General features: G+C 42.0%; 1 protein-coding gene across 1 annotated transcript in view; it reads left to right on the top strand.

Annotated features, from left to right (window-relative positions):
• Positions 1–13,582, top strand: part of FAM167A (family with sequence similarity 167 member A) — a 58,727-nt gene extending 45,145 nt beyond the window's left edge. The window contains exon 3 of the mRNA XM_033937779.1: positions 12,433–13,582. Coding sequence (XP_033793670.1) covers positions 12,433–12,693 — 261 coding nt within the window. The 3' untranslated portion in view covers positions 12,694–13,582. The remainder of the gene's footprint in view (positions 1–12,432) is intronic.
• Positions 13,583–22,130: the final 8,548 nt, after the last annotated feature.

Consider the following 22,130-nt stretch of genomic DNA (forward strand, 5'->3'; position numbering starts at 1 on the left):
CAAGGTCATCAGAGGGTGAAATAAAGAAATACTCTAGGGAGTAAGGATATGCTGAACTATGACTGTACAAATGTGTTTTTGTCTTTCCTGAATTGTAAAATGTACATAGTACGACATTCAAAACTTCTGTGCTTTCAACGTTGGCCTGTTTGAAAATTTATTAGGGCTGTGTTCCTAAAATTATACTCAAAATTTCACTAAAATCCTAAATTTAGGAGCATAAAAAGGGGGGTAGCAACGGATTGATTTAGGATAGGAGAAAATAGATAGAAGCGCAGCACTGATTGTAACCCTAGGCCCATGAATCTAGGCAAATGACAGGCCTAAATCTACAACCCTTACTTTGAAGCTCCTAAAGTAAAATGCATTTTCAGCTGAGAACTTAGGCTTTTAAGTTTGGCCATAATAGGGCACACATTTAAGAGCATAACTTAGGAGCTTAGCTTTTTTTTTGGGGGGGAGGGGGATATGACCCATATGTATAAACATTGGGGTCCTTTTATCAAGCCGCGGTAGGGGTTTAACATGCGTAATACCGCCTGCCACACTAGCCACTAATGCCTGCATTGAGCATGCATTAGTTTTTTAGCCGGCCGCGAGGATTAGCGCGTGATGAAATGTCCGACGCGCTAACCCCGCTAGCGCGGCGTGATAAAAGGACCCCATTGTTCAATGCCTCAAGATATGTTACCCTCTTAACATGCAGTAAATGTGTGTTATTAGTAAATAGGTCCTACTGCACTAAATAATGCACACAACGTGTAATTAAACTCTGGAATTCGTTTCCGGAGAATGTGGTGAAATGAGTTAGCTAAGCAGGGTTTAAAAAAGGTTTAGATAATTTCCGAAAATAGAAGTCCATAGGCCGTTATTAAGCAGCATAAAATCAGTTTTACTACTTGTGATCTAGCTAGATATTTGCGATCTGGGTTGGCCACTGTTGGAAACAGGATACTGGGCTTGATGGACCTTCGGTCTGTCCCAGTATGACAATTCTTATGTTCTTATGAATGCATTATTAGTAAGGATATGCACAGGCCAAATATTTATAGTTCATTTAGCATTTTTCCCCAATCTCTGCCTATTTTTTATTTTGTTCATGGAAATGTATAACACACAGTACAGCTTCTTAACACAACTATACAAATTAATTCATTGACTAGTGTACATTAATTTAATTTAGTGCATATTAAGTTTTTAAGAGGCATTAGTGCACTCAAAGTACATTAACAAATTCATACTCCTAGCAACACAATAACCTGATAGCAATGTTACTTACCGTAACAGTTGTTATCCAGGGACAGCAGGCAGCTATTCTCACTAGTGGGTGATGTCATCCGACAGAGCCCCGACACGGACATCTTGAAAGCATGTCTTGCTTGAAGAAACTTAGAAGTTTCGAGATGCCCGCACCGCGCATGCGCCAGTGCCTTCCCGCCCGATGTACCGGGCGTGTCTCCTCAGTTCAGGTAGCTAGCCTGAGAAGCCAACCCAGGGGAGGTGGGTGGGACGTGAGAATAGCTGCCTGCTGTCCCTGGATAACAACTGTTACGGTAAGTAACATTGCTTTATCCCAGGACAAGCAGGCAGGTATTCTCACTAGTGGGTGACCTCCAAGCTAACCCCAATGGGATGGTGGGAGAGTTGGCAACTTAAGAGAACAAATTTTGTAATACAGTTTGGCCAAACTGTCCATCCCGTCTGGAGAAAGTATCCAGACAATAATGAGAGGTGAAGGTATGAACCGAGGACCAAGTGGCAGCCTTACAAATCTCCTCAATCGGTGTCGATCTGAGGAAGGCTACAGAGGCTGCCATTGCTCTGACCTTGTGGGCTGTGACCTTACAAGGAAGGGATAATCCAGCCTGGGCATAGCAGGAAGAGATACAAGCCGCCATCCAGTTAGAAATGGTGCGCTTCGATACAGGTCGTCCCAACTTGTTTGGATCAAAGGAGACGAAAAGTTGAGGTGCAGTTCTGTGTGGCTTTGTGCGATCCAAGTAGAAAGCCAGAGCACGTTTACAGTCCAGAGTGTGCAAAGCAGCTTCCCCAGGATGAGAATGAGGCTTTGGAAAAAACACTGGAAGCACGATGGATTGATTGATGTGAAATTCAGAGACCACTTTAGGTAAGAATTTCGGATGAGTACGGAGAACCACCTTGTCATGATGGAATACAGTGAAGGGTGGGTCTGCCACTAGGGCCTGAAGCTCACTGACTCGGCGAGCTGACGTGAGGGCCACCAGGAAAACCACCTTCCAGGTGAGATACTTAAGAGGAGCCGTTTTGAGAGATTCAAACGGAGGCTTCATAAGATGAGATAGGACCACATTGAGATCCCAAACCACAGGAGGAGGTTTGATAGGAGGATTGACATGAAAAAGTCCTTTCATAAATTTGGAAACCACAGGATGAGCAGACAAAGGTTTCCCCTGTAGAGGCTGATGGAAAGCCGCAATAGCACTCAGGTGGACTCGTATAGAGGTAGACTTGAGACCAGACTGGGACAGGTGCAGAAGATAGTCCAATACAGACGATAGAGAAGCTTTCTGAGGTTCTGTAGCATTGGAAATACACCAGGTCGAGAATCTCGTCCATTTTTGGGAATAGCATTGTCGAGTAGCAGGCTTCCTGGAAGCCTCCAAGACCTCCCTCACAGCTTGAGAGAACTGGTGAGGGGTTATGTTGAAAGGAACCAAGCTGTCAGGTGGAGAGACTGCAGGTTGGGATGAAGCAGTGAACCTTGATGTTGAGTAAGCAGTGAAGGAAACACTGGAAGAAGAATTGGCTCCCTGCTGCTGAGTTGAAGTAGAAGGGAGAACCAAGGTTGTCTGGGCCACCGAGGAGCAATCAGGATCATGGTGGCATGGTCTGATCTTAACTTGACCAGAGTCTTCTGAATGAGAGGAAAGGGAGGAAACGCATAAAGGAAGCGATTCCCCCACTCCAGTAGAAAGGCATCTGCCTCGAGGCGGAGAGGAGTGTAGATTCTGGAGCAAAACTGAGGCAGTTTGAAGTTGTGAGGCGCTGCAAAGAGGTCTATCTGAGGCGTTCCCCACTGGGCGAAGATCTGATGAAGGGGTTTGGAATGGAGCGTCCATTCGTGAGGTTGGAGAAGACGACTCAATTTGTCTGCCAAGACGTTGTCCTTCCCCTGAATGTAGACAGCTTTGAGGAAGGTGTTGTGGCGAACCGCCCAATCCCAGACTCGAAGAGCTTCCTGACAAAGAGGGGCCGAGCCCGTGCCCCCTTGTTTGTTGACATAATACATGGCGACCTGATTGTCTGTGCGAATAAGGACCACCATGTCGTGAAGAAGATGCTGAAAAGCTTGGAGAGCATTGAAGATGGCCCTGAGCTCCAGAAGATTGATTTGATGGAGTCGTTCCGTAGTGGTCCAGAACCCCTGGGTTCGCAGACCATCCAGGTGGGCCCCCCAGGCATAGTTCGATGAATCGGTCGTGAGAACTTTCTGATGGGGAAGAGAGTGAAACAGCAAACCTCTGGATAGATTCGAAGATGTCATCCACCAGAGAAGAGACTGCCGTAGAGCAGGAGTGACGACAATGTGACGGGACAACGGGTCGGACACCTGAGTCCACTGAGATGCCAGGGTCCATTGAGGAATTCTGAGATGTAGTCTGGCAAAAGGCGTCACATGAACTGTAGAGGCCATGTGGCCCAAGAGAACCATCATGTGTCTCGCCGAAATGGACGGGCGAGAAGACACCGACTGGCAGAGTAGAAGGAGAGCATCCATGCGTTGAGGAGGAAGGAATGCTCGAAGTTGAATGGTATCCAGAACAGCCCCGATAAAGGGGAGAGACTGAGTGGGCTGAAGATGTGATTTGGGGAAGTTGATCTCGAAGCCCAGACTCTGCAGAAAAGAAATTGTAGTCAAGGTCGCCGAAATGACCTCTGGAGCCGACGGTGCCTTGATGAGCCAGTCGTCGAGGTATGGAAATACCTGGAGACCCATGTTCCGGAGTGCAGCGGCCACCACCACCAGACACTTCGTGAAGACTCTGGGAGACGAGGAAAGGCCGAATGGAAGCACTCGATACTGCAGATGTAGATGTCCCACCCGAAATCTGAGAAACTTGCGGGAGGCCGGATGTATCGGGATGTGAGTGTAGGCCTCCTTGAGATCCAGAGAGCATAACCAATCGTTTTGCTCGAGTAGGGGATAGAGAGAGGCAAGGGTCAGCATGCAGAACCACTCCTTGACCAAAAACTTGTTGAGGACTCGAAGGTCCAAAATGGGACGCAGATCGCCCGTCTTCTTCGGAACCAAGAAATACCGGGAGTAGAACCCCCGGTTTTGCTGGTCTACTGGCACCGGCTCGACGGCTCGAAGCCGAAGTAGAGCCTGCGCTTCCTGTAGAAGAAGAGCGGTCTGCATCGAGTTGGAAGGATACTCTCTTGGAGGGTGGTCCGGGGGGACCCGTTGGAAATGAAGAGAGTATCCCTCTCTTACGATGGTAAGGACCCAAAGGTCCGAGGTGATCGACTCCCATTGATGATAAAAATGGTGGAGTCGACCCCCGATGGGAAAAACAAGGGAAGACAGAACGTCGGTTATGCTCCCTGGAAGAGAGTCAAAAGGGCTGAGTAGCCTTGGGTGCAGCCGGCATCTGAGGCTTCTGCTGAGACTTCTGTGGAGGCTGCCTCTTTGCAGGCTGTCTCGCTAGGGGAGCCTGTCTGGGTTGATAACGCCTCTGGTAGATTTGAGGCGGTCTAGATGGACGAGACTGTTGAGGCTTAGGCTTAGGACGCAGAATGGATTGAAAAGACTTCTCGTGGTCCGAAAGCTTTTTAGTGACAGTCTCGATAGACTCATCGAATAGATCCGCTCCCGCACAAGGCACATTAGCCAATCTGTCTTGGAGGTTCGGATCCATATCAATAGTGCGAAGCCAGGCCAGGCGACGCATGGCGACTGAGCAGGCCGCAGCACGTGCCGAGAGCTCGAAAGCATCGTAGGAGGATTGCATCAGCTGCAGCCGCAACTGGGACAGGGTTGCCACTACCTCCTCAAACTGGAAACGAGCTTCAGCATCGATGAAAGGGACGAACTTGCGGAGGACCGGCAAGAAGAAATCCAAATAGGAAGAGAAGAAAAAATTGTAATTGAGCACTCGAGTCGCCATCATCGAATTTTGGTAAACTCGTCTACCAAACTTGTCCATCGTTCTCCCCTCCCTGCCCGGAGGCACAGAAGCGTAGACCTGGGAAGGGTGAGAACGCTTGAGAGAAGACTCGACCAGAAGAGACTGATGAGAAAGTTGAGCTCCCTCAAACCCCTTGTGGTGAACGATGCGGTATCGAGCATCCAGCTTACTGGGAACCGCAGGGATAGAATACGGTGTCTCAAAACAGCGCATGAAAGTCTGGTCCAGCAATTTATGCAAAGGAAGCCGAAGAGTCTCCGCCGGAGGGTGAGGCAAATGCATCGTATCCAAATACTCTTTAGAATATTTAGAGCCAGTATCCAAAGTCACATCTAAGTCATCCGCCATCTGTCGGAGAAAAGATGAGAAAGACAATTGGTCCGCCAAGGCCGGCCGCCGAGACGGACTAGACGAAGTGGAAGCCTCCGGGTCTAGGGAGAGCTGAGACCGGCATGGAGAATAAGAGGTAGATGGTTCCTCATACTCTGGTCCCTCCGGTTGGGAAACATCGGACGATGAGTATCCCAAACGTTGCATCTTTTTCTGTGGGGACACTTCCGAATGACGGGAGGAGTGTCGAGATGAGTGACGAGAACGATGCCCCTCCCGGTGCCGGGATGGGGAGCGAGAACTTCTGTGCATCGCCCGATCCCCCGAAGCCTCTAAGGAATGGATGGGGCTCGAAGCGGTGGATCGCAGAGGTGGCAAGGACGCGGACTCACGCAGCGCCACCCAAGTCTGGTATGGAGTGCGGAAGAACTCTTCCTGCGATGCAGTATGCCCAGGACTCCGAATATCAGGGACCGCCCCAGCGCCCTGTTGTCGAGGAGGAGTAATGGGCTCTAAAGGTGGCATATCAGGAAGGGAAGCCCTCCTGGAGGCATCCGCCGCCCTCCGCCGATCCCCCTCGTCGAGCAGCGAGATCGAACGGCGAGGGGGAGGGGGCGGACCGCCCTCAGGAACCGGTGCTCGGACTTCACCCTGAATGTTGGCGATAAGCCGGGGTCCCATAGTTTGCATAAGCTCGACAAACTGAGCTTCCAGCAGGGATCGAAGCGAAGCCGATATGGAGGGATCCGCACCGAAAGGGGGTCCTCCTGCACGGTCTTCGCGCTCCTTCGCGGCCAAGTGCTTCTGCTTAGTAGCTTTGGGCACCTTAATGACCACGGGAGGGACAGTGGAAGGCGGTACCTGAACCGAAGAGACAGAGGCAGGCGCCGCAGCGGAACTGGAAGCCGCAGCCGGTGTAAACGATGCTGGCTTCACGATGCTGGATGCGGAAGTCGTCGATGCTGGTTTCGAGCGGACCGGCGAAACCTCAGCAGATGTAGAAGCAGACAGATCCTTGGCAGTCTCCATCTTGAACATCGACTCCCAAAGTAAGCAACGCCGTTTGAACGAGCGCGCAGTGAGCGTGGAACAAGGCCTGCACGATTTCGGAACGTGGTCCGGACCAAGTCACTGGAGGCAGCGTCGATGCGGGTCCGTCAACGAAATCGCACGCTGGCACTTGCTGCACTTTTTAAAACCGGTGATTGGCCGTGACATAGGCCGGAAAATCGACGCTGCAATGTCGAAAGAGGTAGGCCGCAGCCACGAGGCCGGGCCGGCCGAACCGCCGGAAGAAATAATTTTGAACTTTTTTTTTTTTTTTTTAAAGTAAAATAAAGTAAAGTGAATTTTCAAAGAAATAAACCAAAACGCGGGTAAAGAAGGCAAAGAAAAACTGAAATTCAGTCAGCGCAGATTGAAGATAACTTCTCAGCTCCGCGGAAAGAAAAGAACTGAGGAGACACGCCCGGTACATCGGGCGGGAAGGCACTGGCGCATGCGCGGTGCGGGCATCTCGAAACTTCTAAGTTTCTTCAAGCAAGACATGCTTTCAAGATGTCCGTGTCGGGGCTCTGTCGGATGACATCACCCACTAGTGAGAATACCTGCCTGCTTGTCCTGGGATAAAGTACCTATTTGTAAATCTAGTCTTTTTATTTGTAGAGTGCAGTTTATAAATTTGGAATTAAATTACAGAAACAAGAGAAAAGTGTGGCAGATAAAGACCTACAGGCCCATTTTGAAAAGACAGACATGTCCAAAAAACTGGTATAAACTCACTATTTGAAAAAAAATGTTTTAAGATGGTTTTCTATTCTGTTTGTTGGTAGTTTGTCTAAATTACAAGGGGGCATGTTGGAGGCGTGATTAATACAAAAGATCAATTACAAGTTCCTTCTGAAATTTCCTTACAATCCCATGGATTTTTAACAATGGGCTCCAAGAAGGAACAGATGCTTGATAATTTGCAATAATTGCTATGTAGCTCAATCTATTCTGTTTGCTGTAATCAATTAGAGAATACCTGATGATGTATCATGTACAAACTTGGCTATCTTGACATTACTGACGTAAACTCATCCACTGTGTCAGGAGACCTAGGGAGTACAGTTTCAATTGCATTTTTTTGTTTTGTTTTTAATACAAGTCACAAATAATTGGGGGGAGGGGGGTTCTTTCTTGACTCTCTTTTGATTAAAAGACCAAACATTGAGTTACATAGAAACATGATGGCAGATAAAGGCCAAATGGCCCATCCAGTCTGCCCATCCGCAGTAATCATTATCGCTTCCTCTCTCTGAGATCCCACGTGTCTATCCCATGCTTTCATGAACTCAGACACAGTCTCTTGTCTCCACTACCTCTTCCGGGAAACTGTTCCACGCATCTACCACCCTTTCTGTAAAAAAGTATTGCCTTAGATTACTCCAGAGCCTATCACCTCTTAACTTCATCCTATGCCCTCTCATTCCAGAGCTTCCTTTCAAATGAAAGAGACTTGACTCGTGTGCATTTATGCCACTTAGGTATTTAACATCTCTATCATATCTCCCCTCTCCTGCCTTTCCTCCAAAGTATTGAGATCTTTAAGTCGGTCCCCATATGCCTTATGACGAAGACCACGCACCTATTTATTTCATTACATTACAGTACATTTATAAACCGCAAAACCTTGCAGATCAATGCAGTTTACATAAGCAAGAGACTGTACAAATCAGCAAATTACTAAATTTGTGACTTAATCATTAATTTCCCAAAAATCTTACAAACAAAGATGTTTTCAGTAGTTTTCGGAAGTGCTCAGTAGTTTTCGGAAGTGCAGATAGGAGCCTGAGGTAACAAACAAGATACGTAACTCGGACTCCTGACTGGACTCCTGACTGTAAAAATTTCTTGTATAGTCAGCCACGCAGTGAAGGAAATACAAACATCGAAGTAATCCGCAGTGGACGTTCTACTTTAAAGAGTGCAAACTGATCCAGCAAATAACTGGGAGCTTGACAGTGTAAGGCTTTATAACATAAAGTCCCAAATTTAAATAATACCCTGGCCTCAAAAGGCAACCAATGCAGCTCTCTATAATAGGGAGTAACATGATCCGACTTTCTCAAATTAAAGATCAGACGTACAGCTATGTTTTGAATCTTGTGTAATCTATCTAGATTTGAACGTAGACCTGCAAGATGAAAAGAGTTACAACAATCCAATGTACTGAGAACCAAAGACTGAGCGAACATTCTAAATGCAGAGGGACTGAAGTAAGACCTAATCATACGCAGCATCCATAAAATAATGATTAGATCACTTAAGTCACTACTTAACCTCAATTCAATCAACATTCTTATCCATTCGTTAGTCATTTCAACCTTAGATTATTGCAACTCACTGTACCAGGGTATCCTTCTAGCCACTCGAGCTGCAAAATTCGACCTCCAACTCTACAACCTATTGACCTCGACCACAGACTACAAAACCTTCAAAAAAGAAATAAAAACCCTTCTATTAAAAAAAACCCACAAAACTGAACTAACTAAATCAGAAATGTCCCAAGCATCACCTGCAACTACTCTATATGTACTTCTAATACCATGACAATTCAGATGTAATCCTTAGCAAACTCAAAGAAATATACAAACTACTCCCTAAATACTTCTAATGTCCTGACAATCCATTTGTAATCCGCCTTAAACTGCAAGGTAATGGCGGAATAGAAACCCTTAATGTAATGTATCACTTAAATCGAAATCAGAAAATTCCAAGTCATTCAAAACACTGCTGTAAAAATCATCTTTAATGCTAAAAAATTCGACCATGTAACCCCCTTCCTCAGAAAAGCTCATTGGTTACCTATTTCACATAGGATTACTTTTAAAATATTACTCCTTGCATTCAAAGTCCAATCTAATCACATTCCCTCATTTATAGACAGATTGCTGATCCCTTATGATTCGCATAGGGCACTATGCTCTTCCCAACAAAATCTTTTATCAGTCACCTCAGTTCGTCAGTTATTTTATGATACAACACATAAAACAATCTTTTCAGTTACCGCTTCCACACTGTGGAATGCCTTACCTCTGACCCTGAGACAAAAAAAGATTCTTAACAACTTTAAAGCTAATCTCAAAACATTTATTTTCAGAGATGCTTTTGAGATTTATACTTAGCTTTCCTTATTCAAAATCTCAGACATCAGGCTTTACATTAAAGATCCCCTTAACTCCTTTTGTATTATACCTCCCCTTTCTTTTATTTTATGCAATATACCCTCCCCATCTGCACACATATATCATGTTATGTCCATACCATAACTGTGAATTTGTTCCCTCTATTTTATATTTTTTTTAAAAAAATTTAAATACTTTGTATAAATTGGAAACCGCTTTGTTTATAAAAGCAGTTTATCAAGACCTAAATAAACTTGAAACTAGAAGCATTTCTTAAGCAAGGCAGTAGTAAATGTTTTCATAGATAAATTCTTATCCAGGTACACACCCAGGATTTTAATTTCCAAGTCGATCCTAAAAGTAATTTTGACATTTTTTGACATTTAATGTCAAAAACTTTTTCCGTAGTTTTGTTAGAAGGAGAGGCATAGAAAAATTTAGTTTGGTCTGGGTTAAGTTTTAATTTGTGTTCCCTCATCCAGTTGTTCACAGTAAGAAAAATCTCGTTAATGGAATTTGAAGATGCTGAAAGATGAGAACTAATAGGAACAACGATAGTAATATCGTTGGCATAACTGAATACTTTCAAATTAAACGAAGACAGTATCTGACCTAAAGAAGCCAAAGAACTTCCCTCACTGTCCAATGTGCTTGAAAAATTCCCTGCAATCAAGCCTGTGGCATCCCAAAAAATGAGAAATATTTCTGTATTTATCTGCCACTTTTTTTTGGTACCAGGCCACATGTATCGATTTTTGAAGATCTTCTCTTTCTCTCTCCTTACGATTCAGAGTAATCACTTGGGAATGGCATCTCTGTGATTGTAGTGGGTAGTGGGTGCCTTTTTTACGACTAGGTCCGATTTCCTGTAAGCTTTTAATATATCAGAATGGGGATGTGCCAGGTGATCATGTGGTTATGTGGAAATTAGGCTCTGTGATAAGTAGGAACGGTGGTAGATATGAGTATGTGGGGATTTTAATCTGCCAACATGGTCTGCTGTCCTCTGTTTATCCCAATATATACGTACTTACATATTTTTTAATGTTCTGCGTTTGTTTCCTCTGTAAATGTTAAAGTATAAACATGTAAACTTATAGCTGTATATGAGGTGAGGGAAAAAGAAAAAAAACCCTAGAGTTGTTTTTTTTCCCCCATTTTCTCAGCAACCACTTTGAATTTCAACGAGAAATTTTCTGTACTTTAGTCATCATACCATTAACAAATTTTTTTTTTTTTTTTTGTTCAAGTAAATTTCTTCATTTTCTTTCACTTCCAGTTTGCTTTACCAGAAATGAAGGCAGTGTAAGGGACAATAGTGTTTCCAGGAAACAGCTCATGAACAAAAATCATGTTATATAATGTTATCTTAAGCTATATTGATGTTACACTGACATTAATTGCAGACACTGACATTTTAGCATTACTACCTAGCGACTATTGCACATTAAAAATCTTTGAGCGAAAACACAGTAAAATAACACTAAGCAATACAATTAATGATGTGTCAGAATTTTGCAGTCTGAATCTCCCTGCCACGATCAGCTGAGCAGCCACAGCAGGGAAACTCTGAACCCTCCCCCCGCAAAGTCAGCCGGCAGGGGGATTTGTCGGGGGATTTGGAGGTGGTGGCAGGAGGGAGTGAGCATCACTCCTGCCAGTCAACTTCACGGGGGGGGGGGGGCATTCAGGGGTTCCCTGCTGCAGCCGCTTAGCTGATTGTGGCAGGGAGATTTCCCTGTCACGATCAGCTCAGCAGCAGCGTCTATTTGAAATATTTCAGGTGTCTATCTATAAACAGCATCCCACATATAGGCAGTGGTAGGTGTCCTACTGTTGTCTAACCAGCCAATTGGGATGCATGTTTTCTAAAACGAATCCCCGAGGCAGGCCACCTACACTGTAGAAGTCTGTTGCGGGTGAAGAGAGATACCTGTGGACACTTAAGCTCCCCCAAGGCCACTTCCGTGGGAAACCACACCCACGCCCAGCCTTGAGATACATCGGGACACTTAAGCTCCCCCAAGGCCATTTCCATGCGAAACCACACTCACACCCAGCCTTGAGCGAGCTTAATTGTCCCGACGTATCTCTCTACACCTGCCTCAGACTTCTACAGTGTAGGCAGTCTGCCTCAGGGATTTGTTTTAGAAAACAAGCGTCCTGATTGGCTGGTTAGACAGCAGTAGGATGCCTACCACTGCCTATAAGCGGGACTCTGTTCATAGAATTTGCCCCAAAGTGTCCACCACTAGCATTAACACAGGCTTTTAAGTGCTTTGGAACGTTCTTAACAGCCTTGTCGACTGGTCCCTGTGGGAGGCTGTCCCAGATCATCTGCATTGTTTCCTAGAGTTCAGCAATTGTTTTGGGTGGAGCTTGTGATAGACCTCCAACATTGCTCCTCAGACAAAAGTCTACATCACTGTAATGTCATTAACAGTAAGCTGGTTCCCCCCCCCCCTTTTTTTTTTTTCTTCCAGTAATAGAAGTTTTATGGTGCAAACATTTTTGAATGTGCAAAAATTGCTGGATGGCCACGCTAAAAAGTCTTCAACTTCACCTTGATTAAAGATAATCTCATTATATTTGTGTAATGAGATTAACAACAAATTAAGTTGTAAAATTTCAAGTTGAAATTCTAAGTGGTTGCTGAGAAAACAGCTAAAAACTCTGGTTATCTTTTTTTGTTTTACCCTGTATAAATACAGCACGATAATAACAGTAAGCACAACCTAATTACTTTGCTTTATATATTTTAGACAGAAATGCGCCTTCAGGACCAGCAGCTGGCAAGACAGCTAATGCGCTTACGCAGTGACATCAATAAGCTTAAAATTGAGCAGACATGCCACCTTCACCAGCGGATGCTGAATGATGCCACCTATGAACTGGAGGAGAGAGATGAGCTATCTGACTTGTTCTGTGATTTCCCTTTGACATCGTTCAGCCTCTCCACACCCCTTAAACTCATCGGCGTCACCAAAATGAACATCAACTCCCGAAGATTTTCTCTCTGTTAAGGGAAGAGATAGGGAGGACATAAAAAGAGAGCTAGATGTTACGTGGAACCTCAAGAAGCAATGAAAGGGAGAAAATGGAAAGTTCTTTCATTTAGCCAGTGCGACCAAACTGGTGTTATGAATTAACTGTTTCAGGAAAGGAAAAGAGAGTTCATTCCAGGGGATAGGACTTATTTTGTACCTGGGTTAAGGGACCCCCAGCTGAAATGGGACGATCCAGCGTGTACTAGTCAATGTTCTGTAAAGACCTGGTCAATTCAGATAGAGCGTTCTGGTGAATGTTATATAGGTAATATCAGGACAAGATTAAAGTATAGGCAAAGTAGGCATTTGCCTAAGGCCTAAAGTTTTAGGAGGGGCCCCCTTGAATAGCTTCTGGCAAAAAGAAAATTTGGGGAATGGGGAACCAGACTACCCATTGTCTGTAGAAGTCTCACTTACGCATTGTTCTCTCAGAAGGACAAACAATGGTCCCTACGCACTGCTTACTCCTCTACTGGTTTTTCTGTGTAGTCAAAACCATGTGGGTTCCCTTTTGTGGGAATTATAAAATGTGTTTTTGTTATGATGGAGGATACACTAGTTTGCCTAGAGCCAATCAAGGTTTTATTCCTGCCCTGGGTAATGTTGATAGGGAGGGATGCTATCAGCCTTAAGTAAAATGGGAACGGTCATCCCCAATGGCACAGTTGGCAACATATCATGCTGTATAATTTAAATGGGCTCAAAGCCTTTTCCCATTTGAGATCACATCATCTAATGTATGTATGCCTGCCTGCAGCTAATGTTTCCAGAGGATCTTAGACTCGCCAATTTGAATTTTAGGGCTCCTTTTACTAAAGTGTGCTAGCGTTTATAGCGTGCGCTAAAGATTAGCGCGCACAAACCACACGCTAAACAAAAAATACTAACGCAAACTCTATGGAGGTGTTAGTATTTAGTGTGTGCGGCATTGTAGCGCGCGCTAAAACCACTAGCGCACCTTAGTAAAAGGAGCCCTTAGAGTTTAACCATAGGGGTTGACACGCGGATTGTTGTATTGGAATAGGTATTAAATGATTAATGAATTTTAATGTGTTCCAGGTGGAAAAAAGAATTCTATTGTCCTTATATAGACTTAAAATGTGGCTTAAACGTAATGGGTTAGCAAAATAAACAAATATTAAAGACCATTTACAAAAAAATCAAAAATGAACACTGGTTCTAAATTTACTGAAAGAATCTCAACTTTTCATTAAATTTATTTAGTTAGAGTTATAACCTTTGATCAAGTTAAACTAATTGAAATTCAACGAGGACAAGCCTCAGACTTAGGAGTACATATTTCCTATGTGATTACTTCAAGAGAAGAGTGAATTGTTCTCTTGCCTCCTTATAACATCACCGGCTATTTACCCCACCTCCCTACCAACTAATTTAATTTATTAAATACTTAATTAACTTTTTAAACTAGTAATTTTTTCAAATAAATACTTATAAACTTTATTCCTACTCTTTACTTAAATTTAAAAAAACTACATTTATTATTTTGGTATGGAGTACACAAATACTTCGTACGAATCAGCATGCCATCTTTGAAACTCAAAACCAACTCATGCTAGATCTTCTCAATTCATCTAATCATGCTCCTTTGGGATTATCTCATCCAGAATCCTTTTTCAGTTTCATTCCATTTCATTTCCTCACATTTCAAATTTCTAAACATATCATTTTCTTTGTTAATTCATATATCTTACACCTCCTTCCATTTCATCAACAGTTGAAAAGTGCTTATAGTGCTTGAAATACTTAAAGTGCGTAGTGGAAAGTGCTCAAATGCTGTGAATACTATAAAAATGCTATAAAACTTTCAATAGTCCATTTCTTCAATTCAAATTAAATTCATTTTAAAACATTCAATTCGTTTCAACTTGTAGCATTCAATTTAGTTTCCATCAATGTTTTATAAGCTTTTTTAATAGTTCATTTTAAAAGACGTTCAATTCGTTTAAACTTGTAGCGTTCAGTTTGGTTCAATCAATATTATATATGCTTTTTCAAATACTTAGCTCGAGTAGCACAATGTAAAAGCCAGCGTCGTTGCTTGTGACCATTATCCGACAAGGCCTTAGTTTTGCGGGACAAACTTAAATCACCTGCTGCTTCAGGGAAGCAACACTGAAACAAGAGCTAGGGATTAAAATCCAAAAAGATAAAGCCCCATAAAACATTGATACGTGCACAAACCCTACAAATTTACCTTATTTTAATCTTCTTAGCCACATTGGCCCCAAGCAAACATGGCATCACGTCATTTGTTTATAATGACGACTTAGCCAAAAACGTCAGTATGTGCTCTAGGCTCATTTACTCTTAAAGTGACAGAGCTAAAGTGTTCCAAAGCATCAGGCATTTTAACAACTGCCTTCGTATTACATGAATAGTGCCCCCCAATCGCATAAGAGTGTAATTTAGTTCTAACTTAATAGAAATGTTGCCATTCAAGATTTTTATTGAGTCCGTTGAGGTGAACTGAATTTAATTTAAAGATCCATCGTTATTCTCTCTGAGCCAAAGATTTTTTTAAATCACCTCCCCTCCTCCCCTTCTGTATTACATCAACACCAGTGCTTTAAGAGAGATAAAATCATGTTTATATTCCTGACAGTGTTTAACCAGGGGCGCTGTCATATTCCCCCTTGTAATGTTACTCTTGTGTTCATTTAATCTGATATTAAATGCTCTCGATGTGTACCCTACATAAATGAGGTTACTTGGACATCTAAGGATATAAATGACTCCCAAAGTTTTACAGTTAGAGGAGTGGTTCAACTTATATATTTTTTTTATCCTTAGGATTAATGAACACATTAGTATGTTCCATGATTTTGCACATCTGGCAAGAACCACAGCTTGTATACCCTAATGTTGCGCCTGCATTCTTGTTTACAGTATTAGGAGATATAGCTGGAATTTCCTTAAAAATTTTTGATCTACAGTAGGCAATACGTAGTTTCAAATCCTTGAATCTTCCTGCAATGTTTAACATCTGCCAGTGTTTCCTTAAGATTTTTACCACAGTCGGGCTATTTTTGGCATAAGTAAGAACACATGTAACGTTCTCTTCCTTACTATCTTCACATCTTGTACTGTCTTGTTTTGACAATAGTAAAAGATCTCTATTGTTGTATAGAGCTCTCTTAAAGGCTGTGTTGACCACTTTCTTCGGGTAACCTCTCTTAATAAATCTTTCCTTCATAACCCTAGATTGATCTTTAAATTCTGTTACAGAAGAACAAATTCTTCTCAAGTGGAGAAACTGGGAGTGGGGCAGACTCCTTTTTAGGCTTAAGGGGTGGAAACTGGAGAAATGAAGCGCTGAATTTTTATCTTGTTTCTTTCCAAAAAACGTTGGTTTGAAAACCTTCTTCATGCCAAATCACTGTTACATCAAGAAATGATATTCTGATTTTTTTGTAAGTATGGGTGAATTTATCATTCTGATGATATGCATTTATATATGTGAAGAAACTTGAGTTCCTCTTCTGTATCTTCCCATACGAAAAAAATATCAATGTATCTCTACCACATTGCCATTTTAGAAAACTGCCTAGAGTTATAGACCCATTGGGTTTCAGAAGCAATCATAAACAGAATTGCCACTGATTTTTTTGTAAATGGTCTTTAATATTTGTTTATTTTGCTAATACATTACCATTTGATTTTTGTATTGTTTTGTTGTATCAAACGTAATGGGGACATAAGATGACTTTCTAAGATCAACCAGTCCAGAAGATGCTCCATGAGTTCAGGAAGGATCCAATACATACCCTGATGCAAAATGAAGGCTTGATGATACCTATAAAAAATTAATAAAGAACTAAAAATAAAAAAAATAAACAACATGCTAACATAAAAAAATAAAAATATTTTAACTAATATACTTAATTCTTATATAAAGGAAGGTAATGCTCAGAGACATGGAGAAAAAAGGGGAACGAATTCCCCCCCAAAAATCTCACCACCCAATCATTGCAGTACTTTCCAGTTAACAACAGATGGTACTTTTCAGTGTACTGTAATGAAATAAAGTTGAAAAACTTATCTTTAGTTATAATTCTTTGGCCAACTTTATTTCATTACAGTACACTGAAAAAGTACCATCTGTTGTTAATTGGAAAGTACTGCAATGATTGGGTGGTGAGATTTTGGGGGGGGGGAATTCATTCCCCTTTTTCCTCCATGTCTCTGAGCACTACCTTCCTTTATATAAAAATTAAGTACGGTATATTAGTTAAAATATTTGTATTTTTTGATGTTAGCATGTTGTTTTATTATTTTGAAGAAAACCCTCTTGACAGTTGACTAGGCCTTAATAGCTGGAATTCAACTTCAACCTTAGTAGGGCATTTCAGAATTCCTATTACTGCCCTATCATAGTAACTCATTTTGGCAATATAATCTGTTGATTCACACACCCTGTGAAAAGACCAATTACTGTTATAGATCTCAACAACACTCGTAGTTTATGATGTATTTTTGCTTTGTGGGGGAAGATACACATGTACAAAGTAGGTACACAGAAAAATAAAGCTTACTGTTTCAGAGTTAGAAATAAGGACTATATGCAGTTAATGTATAGGAACCATGCTCTATTACAACTGAACATTAAAAGTGTCACTAGGAAACAAGAAACCATTGAGCTATAAGAATGAGCCATAAGGCGGTATCAACATAAGTTAACAATTGCAACATTGCCCTTCTTTTTTTTTTTCTTTTGAGCTAAGCACTGCTTGCCCTGGATCAGTGGCATTGAATGCTGCTACTATTTGGATTTTTGCCAGGTACTTATGACCTGGATTGGCCTCTGTGAAGACAGGATACTGGGCTAGAGCAGGGGTAGGCAATTCCAGTCCTCGAGAGCCAGAACCAGGTCAGGTTTTCAGGATATCCACAATGAATATGTATGAGATAGATTTGCATGCACTGCCTCCTTGAGATGCAAATCTATCTCATGCATATTTATTGTGGATATCCTGAAAACCTGACCTGGCTCCAGCTCTTGAGAAATTGCCTACCCCTGGGCTAGAGGGACCATTGGTCTGATTCAGTAAGGCTTTTCTTATGTTGAGTGCCGGCCATCGAAAGTGTAGATAGGGTTTTCTACACATCTAATCTATCTGACCTTGGTGAATTGTTGTCCAACATGGTAAGTGTACTTGGTACTGTACTTCCGATACAGTGTTTCAGAGTTGGACATAAAGACGCATTACATGCACTATTTACAAACTTAAGGTTAAAAGGTGAGAACAAACAGGCAGCAGGCAACAGTGAGATATAGCAATAAGCCACTAGGTGGCATCAAAATAAATTAACATCATGCTATATGGATGGATCATGCCAATGATTCATGGTAACATGTACAGTGAGGACTCGACCCTGTGATGTTTCATGGCAGAATACAGGAGTGGTTTGCCATTGCCTTCTCCAGTGTAGTGTGTGGCTCTACTGTGTTGCTGCTGCCCAACATAGGGCCCCTCAGCCTACAGCACCTGATTTTCCAAGGTAGTCTCTCATCCAGTTTCAACCCTGCTTAGCTTCTGATAGTAATAGCGGGCCTACGCAGGGTGGCCAGGCTGAAGGCCTATTTTACATATGCATAGGCATTCCTGGGGGAGTAGTTTGGGCAAAATAGGAGCAAAATTGTAGTATGAGCAAATTTTATGAAATACACCCATAATAGACACTTCAAATCAGATTTAAATGTGTGCTAGAGAATTTCTGTCTACTAGGGATAGTTCTGGCTGGCTGTTTTATGAATGTATATAGGCACCTATGCTGTCTTAATAAAATAGCTACTAATAATATCCAAAATGAGAGGATCATTAAGGCACTAATCACATATGCTCAAGCTGTAGAACCTCAATAAATGTAATTTTCATAGATTTCATTCGTATTTATTTTTTTACATAGAATTTTAAGTTACCCAATGATCTCTTCCATTCTAATCATTAGTCCATTTAATTAAAAAAGTGACATATCTGTTGGAATAAACTATGTTGTGTCTGTAATTCATAAATCAACTTCTGAAATAATAAAAGGGCATATAACTGAATATTTGGATTCTCTTTAAGAACCACCAGCCCTGAGTCCAGGAAAACTGGCCAATATCCATAAATGTTTCATTTTGGCATTATTTATCAGATTCTTTCTATTTAAACAAAAAAAAGCATCAGTATGTTCATAAGAGTCACATGATTACCTTAACCAATTAGAAAACAACCTTGTTCAAACCAGTATCATCCAAGCCAGTTCCTCATTTAGAATTTCCAGTTGCAAAGCTTCTAAAGTGTAAATCCAATATTGTTCCCAGAAATTTAAATATTTTTAATGTACCCCATGTTTATGTAATAGTACTGAATCCAATGGAAAACTCAAAGTGCTGTAACAAATCCAGTATTCAGCCTTCTTTTGTTTGCTTTTGGCCGCAGCCAGAGTGCCTCATTCTCTCAACATAAACAATTCTTCTGGGACAAATTATCACAATAGATTACATGTGAAGTTTGTATTATAGAGCGCTTTACTCTCTAAGGCAGGGGTGTCCAATGTCGGTCCTTGAGGGCCGCAATCCAGTCGGGTTTTCAGGATTTCCCCAATAAATATGCATGAGATCTATATACATGCACTGCTTTCAATGTATATTCATTGGGGAAATCCTAAAAACCTGACTGGATTGCGGCCCTCAAGGACCGACATTGGACACCCCTGCCTTAGAGAGTAAAGCGCTCTATAATACAAACTTCACATGTAATCTATTATGATAATTTGTCCCAGAAGAATTGTTTATGTTGAGAGAATGAGGCACTCTGGTTGCGGCCAAAAGCAAACAAAAGAAGGCTGAATACTGGATTTGTTACAGCACCTTTGAGTTTTCCATTGGATTCAGTTCTATTACATAAACATGGGGTACATTAAAAATATGAGATCTATATACATGCACTGCTTTCAATGCATATTCATTGGGGAAATCCTAAAAACCTGACTGGATTGCGGCCCTCGAGGACCGACATTGGACACCCCTGCTCTAAGGGCTTCTTTTATCAAGCAGCGGTAGAGCGTTTTACTGCAAGCTGGCAAGGTAAATGTTCCTACGCTCATAGGACTTGAATGAGCATTGAAGCATTTACCTCTCCAGCCCACGGTACCGCTACTTGATAAAAGGAGCTCTAAATTAGTAGTTGGTGATCTCCAAACAGATCTTCTAATATAGAAGTGCACCAGGAGCATTACTAGTGTGACCATATGGCTCCAGAAAAAAGGGGATGGATTGAGACATCCGGGTTTTACTTCCATTGAAAGCAACCAAGATGTCTCAGTCTATTCTTACTTCCATTGCTTTCAATGAAAGTAAAACCCGGATGTCTCAATCCGTCCCCTTTTTTCTGGAGCCATATGGTCACACTAAGCATTCCACATAATATTTTTACAAACTGATCATGAATAAACACTTGAACTTCCCTTCAAAGTTAACATCTCTCTACTATTCTGGCCCCATTGGAAAATAATTAAAAGAGGGTCTCAAAAAAAATCTTACAAATTCCAACGGTGACAAAACATACTGGCCTGATATTCAGTCCATGGGAGTTCACTAGGCTGACTTCCATGGTTGGCGCTGAGCCTGGATATTCAATGCTGAGCTGTTTCCAGTGGCCAGCATTGAATATCTGGACTATTTTTGGCTGCTGTAAACTCTCGTAGCTGGCCAAGTCGATATGTGCTGGCCGGCTAAGTTTATAGTGGCCAAAGATAGACCAACTATTTAGGCAGCCCCATTTAGTCACTAAACTCAGCTGGCTGCTACTACTACTGATAATATTATTTTTATAGCACTACCAGATGCATACAGCACTATATATTAAACACGCAAGAGACAGTCCCTGCTTGAAAGAGCTTACAATCTAATTATGACAGAAATACTAGACAAAAATGGTGAATTAATATCTGCTACTCATGTAGGGAAATACAAAGGGATGAAGAGGTAGAGCGGGTAGAGGACTTCAGAGGGAATGACAAATATGATGGTTTAGAAGTTGGTAGGGTTAGGACTTAAACACAGCATTGAAAAAGTGGGCTTTCAGCTTGGATTTGAATACCACCAGAGATGGAGCCTGATATACGGAATAAGGCAAGTTGTTCCAGGCATACAGCGCAACAAGACAGAAGGGACAAAGGTGGGTACAGACAAGAGATATTTGCCTGATAAACGGAGTTCCTAGGGTGGAGTATAGGAAGAGATGAGAGAAGAGAGAAATTGAGGAGCTGCAGAGGTAGTAGGAGGAGTTGGAACTATTAGTAAGAGAGGTCCCCACAAGAAGCTAGAAGCCCATTTTGAGGTGGAGGTTTTCAGGCGGGACCCCTTGGAATTAATTAATTGTAGGTTACAAGTCTGTGTTGAAACATTTCTTGGAGACAAGGAAGAGGTCTGTTGAAGACAAGTCAGAGAGGAATGGGTGCATTGATTAATAAGATAGGTCCTCACAAGAAGCTAGCGATTTAAATTTCACAAACTGCCAGCTACGTCATGCGACGGCTAGCCACTAAGTGCTAATATTCAGTTTAATAACGCTGAATATTGGGCAGATTAGGTTCTATAGCTTGAGAATATATGATTAGTGCCTTTATAAAATACACATAATGTAAGGGGCAGGGGTCAATAGTTGGCAATGGTGAGCATTTCTGTAGCCGCCACCAGTACTTTTTCAGGATATACAATGCCTCTAGCACTGAATATTTGAATTTATGTGACTGGCTCTCTCATATGCGATTGTACAATATTCAGCACTTTTGGACTGACATTTATGCTGTCCGATTTGACTACTTAACCACACAATCACCAATTCTGTCCCTGGACTTCCCACAAAATAGCCAGTGATATTCAGCTACACTAACTGGTTAAGACTGATTCATTTGAGCTTTGGTGCTGGAGAAGTATTTTAGGCGTACGGTGGACTGTCAGAACTAACAAATTGATTCTGGAAGAGATCAAACCAGCTATGTCACTCAAAGCCCAAATGATGAAGTTACAACTGTCTTGTTTTGGTCACACCATCAGAAGTGAGAGATCACTGGAGAAGGACATCATGTTTGGGAAGATTGAAGGAAGAGGGCGGCCTGCAATTAGATGGCTGGATACGTTGAAAACAACCATGGGGATGATGCTGGAGGATCTTTTCAGAATAGCACAAAACCAATTTCTTTTTAGATCTGCAATTCATCAAGTCGCTAGGACTTGAGAACAACTGGTTAAGTGATACTGATTATCAACAAGTGATTTCAACAGACCAGGAGCTATTTCTGCCTGGATAAATTGCTTTGAATATCAATCCCTCAGTGTATTGTGGACAATTTTATAGGTACCTTTTTATAAAATATCACATAAACAGCTATTTTAGAAAATC

The sequence above is a fragment of the Geotrypetes seraphini genome, chromosome 3, assembly GCF_902459505.1.
Source record: "Geotrypetes seraphini chromosome 3, aGeoSer1.1, whole genome shotgun sequence".
In the NCBI taxonomy this organism is placed as follows: domain Eukaryota; kingdom Metazoa; phylum Chordata; class Amphibia; order Gymnophiona; family Dermophiidae; genus Geotrypetes; species Geotrypetes seraphini.